Raw genomic sequence first — 13501 nt, forward strand, 5'->3', positions numbered from 1 at the left:
ACAACACAATACATGACATCATTAAAACACACAACAAAATACATGACATCATTAAAACACACAACAACACAATACATGACATCATTAAAACACACAACAACACAATACATGACATCATTAAAACACACAACAACACAATACATGACATCATTACAACACACAACAACACAATACATGACATCATTAAAACACACAACAACACAATACATGACATCATTAAAACACACAACAACACAATACATGACATCATTAAAACACACAACAACACAATACATGACATCATTAAAACACACAACAACACGATCCAGCCTGGTTAGGAGCCGTTCCATTCGCTCCGTCACAAGTCATTATTATGAGCCGTCCTCCCAGCAGCCTCCACTGCTAAACACACAGGACACTGATGAACACGCAGGACACTGATGAACACACAGGACACTGCTGAACACACGGGACACTGATGAACACACAGGACACTGCTGACCACATGGGACACTGATGAACACGCAGGACACTGATGAACACGCAGGACACTGATGAACACGCAGGACACTGATGAACACATGGGACACTGATGAACACACAGGACACTGATGAACACACGGGACACTGATGAACACACGGGACACTGATGAACACACGGGACACTGATGAACACACGGGACACTGATGAACTATTTGAAGAATCTCAAATATATTTTCATTTGTTTAACACTTTTTTGGTTACTACATGATTCCATATGTGTTTTTTCATAGTTTTGATGTCTTCACTATTATTCTACAATATAGAAAATAGTTATATATATATATATATATATATATATATATATATATATATATATATATATATTTTTAAACTTGAATAAGTAAGAGTTCTAAAACATTTGACCGGTAGTGTATGTTCTTCCTCACTTCATCGAACCAAGACCTCCGCCCAAATTCCTCACTCCTCCCCAACTCACGGCTGCCATGTTGACTTGTACCAGACTGTGTCTCTTCCTCCTCCCAGAGGATCCCTGATGACTAACAATAACATATCCTGACTTAATGTAAACGTTCTACATTCACATCTCTCCCTCAGTGACATGAATAAGGATATTTCATATTTCAAGTTTAGGAATCAGAACCTATCAACACATACGTTGTAATATAGTTGTATGGTGGTATTATACATTTTGTATTGTAGATATGTAGTGACGTTATAATGTTATATGTAAGTGTTTTAATGTGTTTGGACCCCAGGAAGAGTAGCTGCTGCCTTGGCAACAGCTAATGGGGATCCATAATAAACCCCAGGAAGAGTAGCTACTGCCTTGGCAACAGCTAATGGGGATCCATAATAAACCCCAGGAAGAGTAGCTGCTTCCTTGGCAACAGCTAATGGGGATCCATAATAAACCCCAGGAAGAGTAGCTGCTTCCTTGGCAACAGCTAATGGGGATCCATAATAAACCCCAGGAAGAGTAGCTGCTTCCTTGGCAACAGCTAATGGGGATCCAAAATAAACCCCAGGAAGAGTAGCTGCTTCCTTGGCAACAGCTAATGGGGATCCATAATAACCCCCAGGAAGAGTAGCTGCTGCCTTGGCAACAGCTAATGGGGATCCATAATAAACCCCAGGAAGAGTAGCTGCTTCCTTGGCAACAGCTAATGGGGATCCATAATAAACCCCAGGAAGAGTATCTGCTGCCTTGGCAACAGCTAATGGGGATCCAAAATAAACCCCAAGAAGAGTAGCTGCTTCCTTGGCAACAGCTAATGGGGATCCATAATAAACCCCAGGAAGAGTAGCTGCTTCCTTGGCAACAGCTAATGGGGATCCATAATAAACCCCAGGAAGAGTAGCTGCTTCCTTGGCAACAGCTAATGGGGATCCATAATAAACCCCAGGAAGAGTAGCTGCTTCCTTGGCAACAGCTAATGGGGATCCATAATAAACCCCAGGAAGAGTAGCTGCTGCCTTGGCAACAGCTAATGGGGATCCATAATAAACCCCAGGAAGAGTAGCTGCTTCCTTGGCAACAGCTAATGGGGATCCATAATAAACCCCAGGAAGAGTATCTGCTGCCTTGGCAACAGCTAATGGGGATCCAAAATAAACCCCAAGAAGAGTAGCTGCTTCCTTGGCAACAGCTAATGGGGATCCAAAATAAACCCCAGGAAGAGTAGCTGCTTCCTTGGCAACAGCTAATGGGGATCCATAATAAACCCCAGGAAGAGTATCTGCTGCCTTGGCAACAGCTAATGGGGATCCATAATAAACCCCAGGAAGAGTATCTGCTGCCTTGGCAACAGCTAATGGGGATCCATAATAAATACAAAATACAAATTGTGATGCATCCTGTGTCTCTTGACTGGTATGATGGCGGGTGTTGGTGTGGGATTGCTAAGAAAATGACATGCAAGTGCATGGTTTCTACTGTTGTAGGCAACTCAAAGAACCCCAGTAGGTATATCTGAACCTTTAAATCAGGACGAAGGCACTTTAAGTAGTGTATCTAGAGTGCTACCATTGGTACTAAGGCACTTTAAGTAGTGTATCTAGAGTGCTACCATTGGTACTAAGGCACTTTAAGTAGTGTATCTAGGGAGCTACCATTGGTACTAAGGCACTTTAAGTAGTGTATCTAGAGTGCTACCATCGGTACTAAGGCACTTTAAGTAGTGTATCTAGGGAGCTACCATTGGTACTAAGGCACTTTAAGTAGTGTATCTAGAGTGCTACCATTGGTACTAAGGCACTTTAAGTAGTGTATCTAGAGTGCTACCATTGGTACTAAGGCACTTTAAGTAGTGTATCTAGGGAGCTACCATTGGTACTAAGGCACTTTAAGTAGTGTATCTAGAGTGCTACCATCGGTACTAAGGCACTTTAAGTAGTGTATCTAGGATGCTACCATCGGTACTAAGGCACTTTAAGTAGTGTATCTAGGATGCTACCATCGGTACTACGGCACTTTAAGTAGTGTATCTAGGATGCTACCATCGGTACTAAGGCACTTTAAGTAGTGTATCTAGGATGCTACCATCGGTACTACGGCACTTTAAGTAGTGTATCTAGGATGCTACCATCGGTACTAAGGCACTTTAAGTAGTGTATCTAGGATGCTACCATCGGTACTAAGGCACTTTAAGTAGTGTATCTAGGATGCTACCATCGGTACTAAGGCACTTTAAGTAGTGTATCTAGGATGCTACCATTGGTACTTTTGAAGCCATCAACAAACAAGTACAGCTAACTGCTAAAATAATGGAAACACTTGATGAGGGATATCAAGTATATTGAAAGCAGGTGCTTCCACACAGGTGTGGTCCCTGAGATAGTTAAGCAATTAACATCCCATCATGCTTAGGGTCATGTATAGAAATGCTGGGCAGACCATTATTTTGGCTACCATGATGGCTCTGCCCCTATGGGATGACAATGGCCCCATCCACAGGGCACGAGTGGTCACTGAATGCTTTGATGAGCATGAAAACGATGTAGACAATATGCCATGGTCATCTCAGTCACCAGATCTCAACCCAATTGAACACTTCCAGGGCATTCGAATAGTATTCAGACCCATTTTTCCACATTTTGTTACGTTACAGCCTTACTCTAAAATGGATTAAATTGTTGTTTTTTCCCCTCATCAATCTACACACTATACCACATAATGACATCACAATACCCCATAATGACATCACAATACCACATAATGAGATAGCAAAAACTGTTTTTATTTTTTAGAAACGTTAGTATTCAGACCCTTTACTCAGTACTTTGTTGAAGCACCTTTGGCCGCGATTACAGCCTCGAGTCTTCTTGGGTATGACGCTACAAGCTTGGTACACCTATATTTGGGGATTTTCTCCCATTCTTCTCTGCAGATCTTCTCAAGCTCTATCAGGTGGATGCACAGCTATTTTCAGGTCTCTCTAGAGATGTTCGATCGGGTTCAAGTCCAGGCTCTGGCAGGGCCACTCAATGACATTCAGAGACTTGTCCCAAAGCCACTCCTGCATTGTCTTATCTGTGTGCAACAGGATGTTGTCCTGTTGGAAGGTGAACCTTCACCCCAGTCTGAGGTCCTGAGCGCTCTGGAGCAGGTTTTCATCAAGGATCTCTCTGTACTTTGCTACGTTCATCTTTCCCTCGATATTGACTAGTCTCCCAGCCCCTGCCGCTGAAAAACATCCCGAGAGCATGAGGTTGCCACCACCATGCTTCACCGTAGGGATGGTGCCATGTTTCCTCCAGACGTGACGCTTGGCATTCAGGCCAAAGAGTTCAGTCTTGGTTTCATCAGACCAGAGAACCTTGTTACTCATGATCTGAGTCCTTTAGGTGCCTTTTGGCAAAGTTCAAGCGGGCTGTCATGTGCCTTTTACTGAGGATTGGCTTCCGTCTGGCCACTCTAGCATAAAGGCCTGATTGGTGGAGTGCTGCAGAGATGGTTGTCCTTCTGGAAGGTTCTACCATCTCCACAGAGGAATACTGGATCTCTATCAGAGTGACCATCGGGTTCTTGGTCACCTTCCTGACCAAGGCCCTTCTCACCCCGGTTGCTTAGTTTGGCCGGTCGGCCAGCTCTAGGAAGAGTCTTGGTGGTTCCAAACTTCTTCCATTTAAGAATGCTGGATGCCACTGTGTGCTTGGGGACCTTCAATGCTGCAGACATGTTTTGGTACCCTTCCCCAGTTCTGTGCTTCGACACAATCCTGTCTCTGAGCTCTACGGACAATTCCTTCCACCTCAATGGCTTGGTTTTTTCTCTGACATGCACTGTCAACTGTGGGACCTTATATAGACAGGTGTGTGTCATTTCCAAATCATGTCCAATCAATTGAATTGACCACAGGTGGACTCCAATCAAGTTGTAGAAACATCTCAAGGATGATAAATCAATTTGGAGTCTGGTAGCAAAGGGTCTGAATACTTTCTGTTCTGGTATTTCTGTTTTGACAATATTTCTAAAAACCTGTTTTTTGCTTTTTCATTCTAGGGTGTTGTGTGTAGATTGAGGAAAATGTTTTATTTTTTAAATGTTATAATAAGGCTGTAACGTAACAAAATGTGGGAAAAGTCTAGGGATCTGAATACTTATTTTAATTTATTTAAGTAGGCAAGTCAGTGAAGAACAAATTCTTATTTACAATGACTGCCTACCCCGGCCAAACCCTCCCCTACCCCGGACGACGCTGGGCCAATTGTGCTCCACCCTTTGGGACTCCCGATCTCGGCTGGTTGTGATACAGCCCCGGTTCGAACCCGGGTCTGTAGTGACGCCCCTAAGCACTGCAGTGCCTTAGACCGCTGCACCACTCGGGAATGCACTGTGTGGGAGATTCTGGAGTGGGTCCTGAGACAGTGTTGTTCACCACCATCAACAAAACACCAATATGGAATTTCTGTTGGAAGAATGATGTCACATCCCTCCAATAGACTTCCAGACACTTGTAGAATCTATGCCATTGAAGCTGTTCTGGCTCAACGCCCTATTAAAACACTTTATGTTGGTGTTTTCCTTTATTTTGGCAGTTACCTGTTCTCACTAATATCACTGTTGTTATATTTTTCCTTTATTTAACTAGGCAAGTCAGTTAAAGAACAAATTCTTATTTCCAATGACGGCCTAGGAACAGTGGGGTTAACTGCCTTGTTCAGGGGCAGAAGGGCAGATTTGTACCTTGTCAGCTCAGGGATTTGAACTTGCAACCTTCCGGTTACTAGTCCAACGTTCTAACCACTAGGTTGCCCTGCTGCCCCTCTACTCTTACCACTAGGCTGCCCTGCCGCCTCTACGTTCTAACCACTAGGATAGCCTAGCCGCCCCTCCGCTCTAACCACTAGGCTACCCTGCCGCCTCTACGCTCTAACCACTAGGCTACCCTGCCGCCCCTCCACTCTAACCACTAGGCTACCCTGCCGCCTCTACACTCGAACCACTAGGCTACCCTGCCGCCCCTCCACTCTAACCACTAGGCTACCCTGCCGCCCCTCCACTCTAACCACTAGGCTACTCTGCCGCCTCAACGTTCTAACCACTAGGCTACCCTGCCGCCCCTCCACTCTAACCACTAGTCTACCCTGCCGCCTCTACGCTCTAACCACTAGGCTACCCTGCCGCCCCTCCACTCTAACCACTAGGCTACCCTGCCGCCTCTACGCTCTAACCACTAGGCTACCCTGCCGCCCCTCCACTCTAACCACTAGGCTACCCTGCCGCCTCTACACTCGAACCACTAGGCTACCCTGCCGCCCCTCCACTCTAACCACTAGGCTACCCTGCCGCCCCTCCACTCTAACCACTAGGCTACTCTGCCGCCTCAACGTTCTAACCACTAGGATAGCCTAGCCGCCCCTCCGCTCTAACCACTAGGCTACCCTGCCGCCTCTACGTTCTAACCACTAGGCTACCCTGCCGCCCCTCCACTCTAACCACTAGGCTACCTTGCCGCCTCTACGTTCTAACCACTAGTCTACCCTGCCGTCCCTCCACTCTAACCACTAGGCTACCCTGCCGCCCCTCCACTCTAACCACTAGGCTACCCTGCCGCCCCTCCACTCTAACCACTAGGCTACCCTGCCGCCCCTCCACTCGAACCACTAGGCTACCCTGCCGCCCCTCCACTCTAACCACTAGGCTACCCTGCCGCCCCTCCACTCTAACCACTAGGCTACCCTGCCGCCCCTCCACTCTAACCACTAGGCTACCCTGCCGCCCCTCCACTCTAACCACTAGGCTACCCTGCCGCCTCTACGTTCTAACCACTAGGCTACCCTGCCGCCTCTACGTTCTAACCACTAGGCTACCCTGCCGGCCCTCCACTCTAACCACTAGGCTACCCTGCCGGCCCTCCACTCTAACCACTAGGCTACCCTGCCACACCTCCACTCTAACCACTAGGCTACCCTGCCGCCCCTCCACTCTAACCACTAGGCTACCCTGCCGCCCCTCCACTCTAACCACTAGGCTACCCTGCCGCCCCTCCACTCTAACCACTAGGCTACCCTGCCGCCTCTACGTTCTAACCACTAGGCTACCCTGCCGCCCCTCCACTCTAACTACTAGGCTACCCTGCCGCCACTCCACTCTAACCACTAGGCTACCCTGCCGCCTCTACGTTCTAACCACTAGGCTAATTTCATAAAGACATTATGTTCTGGTTGAAACAACATATTTTTTTTTCTGGACTACAAAAAAACAGACAACAAACCCTTCCTTTTTACAATCAGAATACAACCTGACCATGTAAAAGCCATTCAGTATATTTAGCCACTGGAGTAGTTGTTTAACAGTCTGCCTTTTCTCCTCTCTCTGGTTCCTATTGTGAACGTGTACTAAAGTATTCCTGTATTTACAGCAGAACAGTGGACCGCCACCACCTGGTCCACCTCAAAACAATGTTTCACCAGAACCCAAACCACAACCTCAAGACTCACCCCAGAAGAGAGACAGAGAAAAACTGAAGGTCTCAACACTCTTTGATTGTGATGTCATAATCAGGTTGTGCACTGATTGTAAAATAGTTTTTATTTTACTTTTTTTTTTTTTTAGATGTCATTTAAGTGACCAGCAAAAAGAGGTCTTTACCTGAATGTAACCTGGCGTGATCTGCCGTGGCTTCAACCCTGTGTGTGTGGTGTGGTGTGTTTGTTATGTCCCAGGTGAAGCCCACTCTCCAGAGAGGAGGCAGTAATGCGTCTCTCCACAACAGCACCAACAGAAACACCATCTTCCAGCTGATGATCCACACACTGGACCCACTGGGAGAAGGTACTGGACTTTATATCAATCTTTATTATTACAGGGACCGCTATGGTCCTAATCTATTGTCCTAATCTATGTTCCTAATCTATGGTCCTAATCTATGGTCCTAATCTATGGTCCTATATGGTCCTAATCTATGTTCCTAATCTATGGTCCTAATCTATGTTCCTAATCTATGTTCCTAATCTATGGTCATAATCTATGGTCATAATCTATGGTCCTAATCTATGGTGCGAGTCTATGGTCCTAATCTATGTTCCTAATCTATGGTCCTATATGGTCCTATATGGTCCTAATCTATGGTCCTAATCTATGGTCCTAATCTATAGTCCTAATCTATGGTCCTAATCTATGGTGCGAGTCTATGGTGCGAGTCTATGGTCCTATATTATGGTCCTAATTATTGGTCACATACACATGGTTAGCAGATGTTAACGCGAGTGTAGCGAAATGCTTGTGCAGTAATATCTAACAAGTAATCTAACAAATTCACAACACCGACATTATACACACAAATGTAAAGGGATGAATAAGAATATGTGGATGAGCGATGGCCGAACGGCATAGGCAAGACACAGTAGGTGGTATAGAGTACAGTATATACATATGAGTAATGTAGGGTATGTAGACATTATTAAAGTGGCATTATTTAAAGTGACATTATTTAAAGTGACTAGTGAAACCTTTATTATGTCCATTTATTTAAGTGGCCAGAGATTTGAGTCAGTATGTTGGCAGCATCCTCTCTATGTTAGTGATGGCTGTTTAACAGTCTGATGGCCTTGTCACTACTGCCCCAGGGACCTTCTATATTCACTACTGCCACAGGGACCTTCTATATTCACTACTGCCACAGGGACCTTCTATATTCACTACTGCCACAGGGACCTTCTATATTCACTACTGCCACAGGGACCTTCTATATTCACGACTGCCACAGGGACCTTCTATATTCACTACTGCCACAGGGACCTTCTATATTCACTACTGCCACAGGGACCTTCTATATTCACTACTGTCACAGGGACCTTCTATATTCACTACTGCCACAGGGACCTTCTATATTCACTACTGCCACAGGGACCTTCTATATTCACTACTGCCACAGGGACCTTCTATATTCACTACTGCCACAGGGACCTTCTATATTCACTACTGCCACAGGGACCTTCTATATTCAGACTGTTAGCTTCACAACATCATCAGACTGTTAGCTTCACAGCAGCATCAGACTGTTAGCTCAATGACACACACAGTCCAGTACAACGAGAGACAGTGCTATTGAGATAAAGAGATTGGTCGGCCAGAGGCTGGCTCTTATCCAGCTTTTATTAGCCTGTATTGGAAGCTGATTAAGGATGAGAGAGCTGGGAGGGAGGAGGCCGCATGGGGACAGGTCTGGCTGCCTAGTGGCCCGAGGACTCAGTGAAGGTCACTCCAGTAGAGGACAGAACAGTCACGTCCCTGTAATCCAGGAACACAGGTGGACTTGACCTCTGCTCTTCACTTCTCACACAACACCAGTCTCTGGTGTAAGGTAGCACCAAGGTGTTGAGAGGCTTTTGGATCAGGTCTCCCCCCCAGGACCGGGTTTGGAGAGCGCTGCTCTAATGGACACTCCACACCACAGCTCTGGGTCTCCCCCACCAGGACCAGGTTTGGAGAGCGCTGCTCTAATGGACACTCCACACCACAGCTCTGGGCCCCCCCCCCCCCAGGACCAGGTTTGGAGAGCACTGCTCTAATGGACACTCCACACCACAGCTCTGGGTCCCCCCCCCAGGACCGGGTTTGGAGAGCGCTGCTCTAATGGACACTCCACACCACAGCTCTGGGTCTCCTCCCCAGGACCGGGTTTGGAGAGCGCTGCTCTAATGGACACTTCACACCACAGCTCTGGGTCTCCCCACCAGGACCAGGTTTGGAGAGCGCTGCTCTAATGGACACTTCACACCACAGCTCTGGGTCTCCCCACCAGGACCAGGTTTGGAGAGCGCTGCTCTAATGGACACTCCACACCACAGATCTGGGTCTCCTCCCCCAGGACCGGGTTTGGAGAACGCTGCTCTAATGGACACTCAACACCACAGCTCTGGGTCTCCTCCCCCAGGACCGGGTTTGGAGAGCGCTGCTCTAATGGACACTCCACACCACAGCTCTGGGTCTCCCCCACCAGGACCAGGTTTGGAGAGCGCTGCTCTAATGGACACTCAACACCACAGCTCTGGGTCTCCCCCCCAGGACCGGGTTTGGAGAGCGCTGCTCTAATGGACACTCCACACCACAGCTCTGGGTCTCCCCCACCAGGACCGGGTTTGGAGAGTGCTGCTCTAATGGACACTCCACACCACAGCTCTGGGTCTCCCCACCAGGACCAGGTTTGGAGAGCGCTGCTCTAATGGACACTCCACACCACAGCTCTGGATGTCAGGGGACTTGGGGGAACTGGTACACACAGAGGCTGACTGAATGTCTCTCCCACAGAGATCCTATTAAACGAGTTCTAATATGTAATTCTATGGTGTCTTCCATCGTCCCCTTATTCCAGAGACAGGCTTTAGCAGAGATGTTAGAGGCCCTGGTCAGAGGAGAGTTAGACCAGGTAAGAGGGATGTCAACAATGTCTCCTCCTCCTCATGTTGTCACCATGTACTGTCACTTCATGCCAGCCCTTCTGAAGGGTTTCCATTGTTTGTACATAGGACATCAATCTGTTGCAACAACTTCCATTGTCCTACCGATAGTTACTGAGTATCTCTTCACCTTCTGTCTACTATCTATCACTCCAACTTCCATTGTCCTACCGATAGTTACTGAGTATCTCTTCACCTTCTGTCTACTATCTATCACTCCAAAATAGACGTTTTCATCTGAACTGTATCTCCCTCTTCCCTAGAAGAGGATGCTAGTATTCATGCTTCTGCTCAGCTCATATTCAGTCAATATTATGAAGGAAGTGGTTGTGTTTTGTTTGTGTGGTTCAGTAACTTCCGTTGTGTCTATGACTCCGCCCATATTCCGTCATACATTACTCTCCACGAGGCAGCGGGTGGATATGTTGTGTCTCCGTGGTAACTGGTCATTTTACCTGACGTATCTCTGCCAATTAGAAACAACAACCTTTAATGGGGAGGTCAGGACGGAGGTGTCGGTGCAGGGGAAAGGTAAGGCCAACGTTATCTGTTCGTTTAGTGCTTGATTTGGTTAGCGTCTGTGAATGTTCTCGTAACGTTCTGTATACACGTTGCGTTTGGTGTTGTCGTTATGTTCTGTAAATGTTCTCGTAACGTTCTGTATACACGTTGCGTTTGGTGTTGTCGTTATGTTCTGTGAATGTTCTCGTAACGTTCTGTATACACGTTGCGTTTGGTGTTGTCGTTATGTTCTGTGAATGTTCTCGTAACGTTCTGTATACACGTTGCGTTTGGTGTTGTCGTTATGTTCTGTGAATGTTCTCGTAACGTTCTGTATACACGTTGCGTTTGGTGTTGTCGTTATGTTCTGTGAATGTTCTCGTAACGTTCTGTATACACGTTGCGTTTGGTGTTGTCGTTATGTTCTGTGAATGTTCTCGTAACGTTCTGTATACACGTTGCGTTTGGTGTTGTCGTTATGTTCTGTGAATGTTCTCGTAACGTTCTGTATACACGATGCGTTAGGTGAGATCCAGACCTATAGGTGATATCCAGGCCTTTAGGTGAGATCCAGGCCTTTAGGTGAGATCCAGACCTATAGGTGAGATCCAGGCCTTTAGGTGAGATCCAGGCCTTTAGGTGAGATCCAGGCCTTTAGGTGAGATCCAGGCCTATAGGTGAGATCCAGGCCTATAGGTGAGATCCAGGCCTATAGGTGAGATCCAGACCTATAGGTGATATCCAGGCCTTTAGGTGATATCCAGGCCTATAGGTGATATCCAGGCCTATAGGTGATATCCAGGCCTATAGGTGAGATCCAGGCCTTTAGGTGAGATCCAGACCTATAGGTGAGATCCAGACCTATAGGTGAGATCCAGGCCTTTAGGTGATATCCAGGCCTATAGGTGAGATCCAGACCTATAGGTGAGATCCAGGCCTTTAGGTGAGATCCAGACCTATAGGTGAGATCCAGACCTATAGGTGAGATCCAGGCCTTTAGGTGAGATCCAGGCCTATAGGTGAGATCCAGGCCTATAGGTGAGATCCAGACCTATAGGTGAGATCCAGGCCTTTAGGTGAGATCCAGACCTATAGGTGAGATCCAGGCCTATAGGTGATATCCAGGCCTTTAGGTGAGATCCAGGCCTTTAGGTGAGATCCAGGCCTATAGGTGAGATCCAGACCTATAGGTGAGATCCAGGCCTTTAGGTGAGATCCAGGCCTATAGGTGATATCCAGGCCTTTAGGTGAGATCCAGGCCTTTAGGTGAGATCCAGGCCTTTAGGTGAGATCCAGGCCTATAGGTGAGATCCAGACCTATAGGTGATATCCAGGCCTTTAGGTGAGATCCAGGCCTATAGGTGAGATCCAGACCTATAGGTGAGATCCAGGCCTTTAGGTGAGATCCAGGCCTATAGGTGATATCCAGGCCTTTAGGTGAGATCCAGGCCTATAGGTGATATCCAGGCCTTTAGGTGAGATCCAGGCCTTTAGGTGAGATCCAGGCCTTTAGGTGAGATCCAGGCCTATAGGTGAGATCCAGACCTATAGGTGAGATCCAGGCCTTTAGGTGAGATCCAGGCCTATAGGTGAGATCCAGACCTATAGGTGAGATCCAGGCCTATAGGTGATATCCAGGCCTTTAGGTGAGATCCAGGCCTTTAGGTGAGATCCAGGCCTATAGGTGAGATCCAGGCCTATAGGTGAGATCCAGACCTATAGGTGAGATCCAGGCCTATAGGTGATATCCAGGCCTTTAGGTGATATCCAGACCTATAGGTGATATCCAGGACTTTAGGTGAGATCCAGGCCTATAGGTGAGATCCAGACCTATAGGTGAGATCCAGACCTAGAGGTGAGTTCCAGGCCTATAGGTGATATCCAGGCCTATAGGTGATATCCAGGCCTTTAGGTGAGATCCAGATCTATAGTTGAGATCCAGACCTACTATTTATGTTGTGTGACGGTGTTGTCTCTAAGTCTCTTTGGAAACAGACCTATAGGTGACATCCAGTAACAGAACAATAGCTGTCAGTCCTGCTCTTGGTTTCCTTCTCCACTGTACGGTGTGTGTTGGTGTGACTCCTAGTGGGGTGTGTCGGTGTGACTCCTAGTGGGGTGTGTTGGTGTGACTCCTAGTGGGGTGTGTTGGTGTGACTCCTAGTGGGGTGTGTTGACGTGACTCAGTGTGGTGTGTTGACGTGACTCAGTGTGGTGTGTTGATGTGACTCAGTGGGGTGTGTTGACGTGACTCAGTGGGGTGTGTTGATGTGACTCAGTGGGGTGTGTTGACGCGACTCAGTGTGGTGTGTTGACGTGACTCAGTGTGGTGTGTTGATGTGACTCAGTGTGGTGTGTTGATGTGACTCAGTGTGGTGTGTTGACGTGACTCAGTGGGGTGTGTTGATGTGACTCAGTGGGGTGTGTTGACGCGACTCAGTGTGGTGTGTTGATGTGACTCAGTGTGGTGTGTTGACGTGACTCAGTGGGGTGTGTTGATGTGACTCAGTGTGGTGTGTTGATGTGACTCAGTGTGGTGTGTTGACGTGACTCAGTGGGGTGTGTTGATGTGACTCAGTGGGGTGTGTTGACGCGACTCAGTGTGGTGTGTTG

At 47.3% G+C, this 13501-nt stretch overlaps 1 protein-coding gene across 1 annotated transcript in view; it reads left to right on the forward strand.

Annotated features, from left to right (window-relative positions):
* The window catches only part of LOC135534905 (sodium/potassium/calcium exchanger 1-like), a gene marked incomplete at its 3' end in the record, with an annotated part of 18454 nt that extends 8098 nt beyond the window's left edge, over nt 1-10356 (forward strand). Inside the window, exons 3-5 of the mRNA XM_064961709.1 lie at nt 7348-7455; nt 7652-7760; nt 10303-10356. Of these exons, the coding sequence (XP_064817781.1) occupies nt 7348-7455; nt 7652-7760; nt 10303-10356 (271 nt within the window). The remainder of the gene's footprint in view (nt 1-7347; nt 7456-7651; nt 7761-10302) is intronic.
* Nucleotides 10357-13501: the final 3145 nt, after the last annotated feature.

This window comes from Oncorhynchus masou, unplaced genomic scaffold (assembly GCF_036934945.1).
Source record: "Oncorhynchus masou masou isolate Uvic2021 unplaced genomic scaffold, UVic_Omas_1.1 unplaced_scaffold_4127, whole genome shotgun sequence".
Classification (NCBI taxonomy): domain Eukaryota; kingdom Metazoa; phylum Chordata; class Actinopteri; order Salmoniformes; family Salmonidae; genus Oncorhynchus; species Oncorhynchus masou.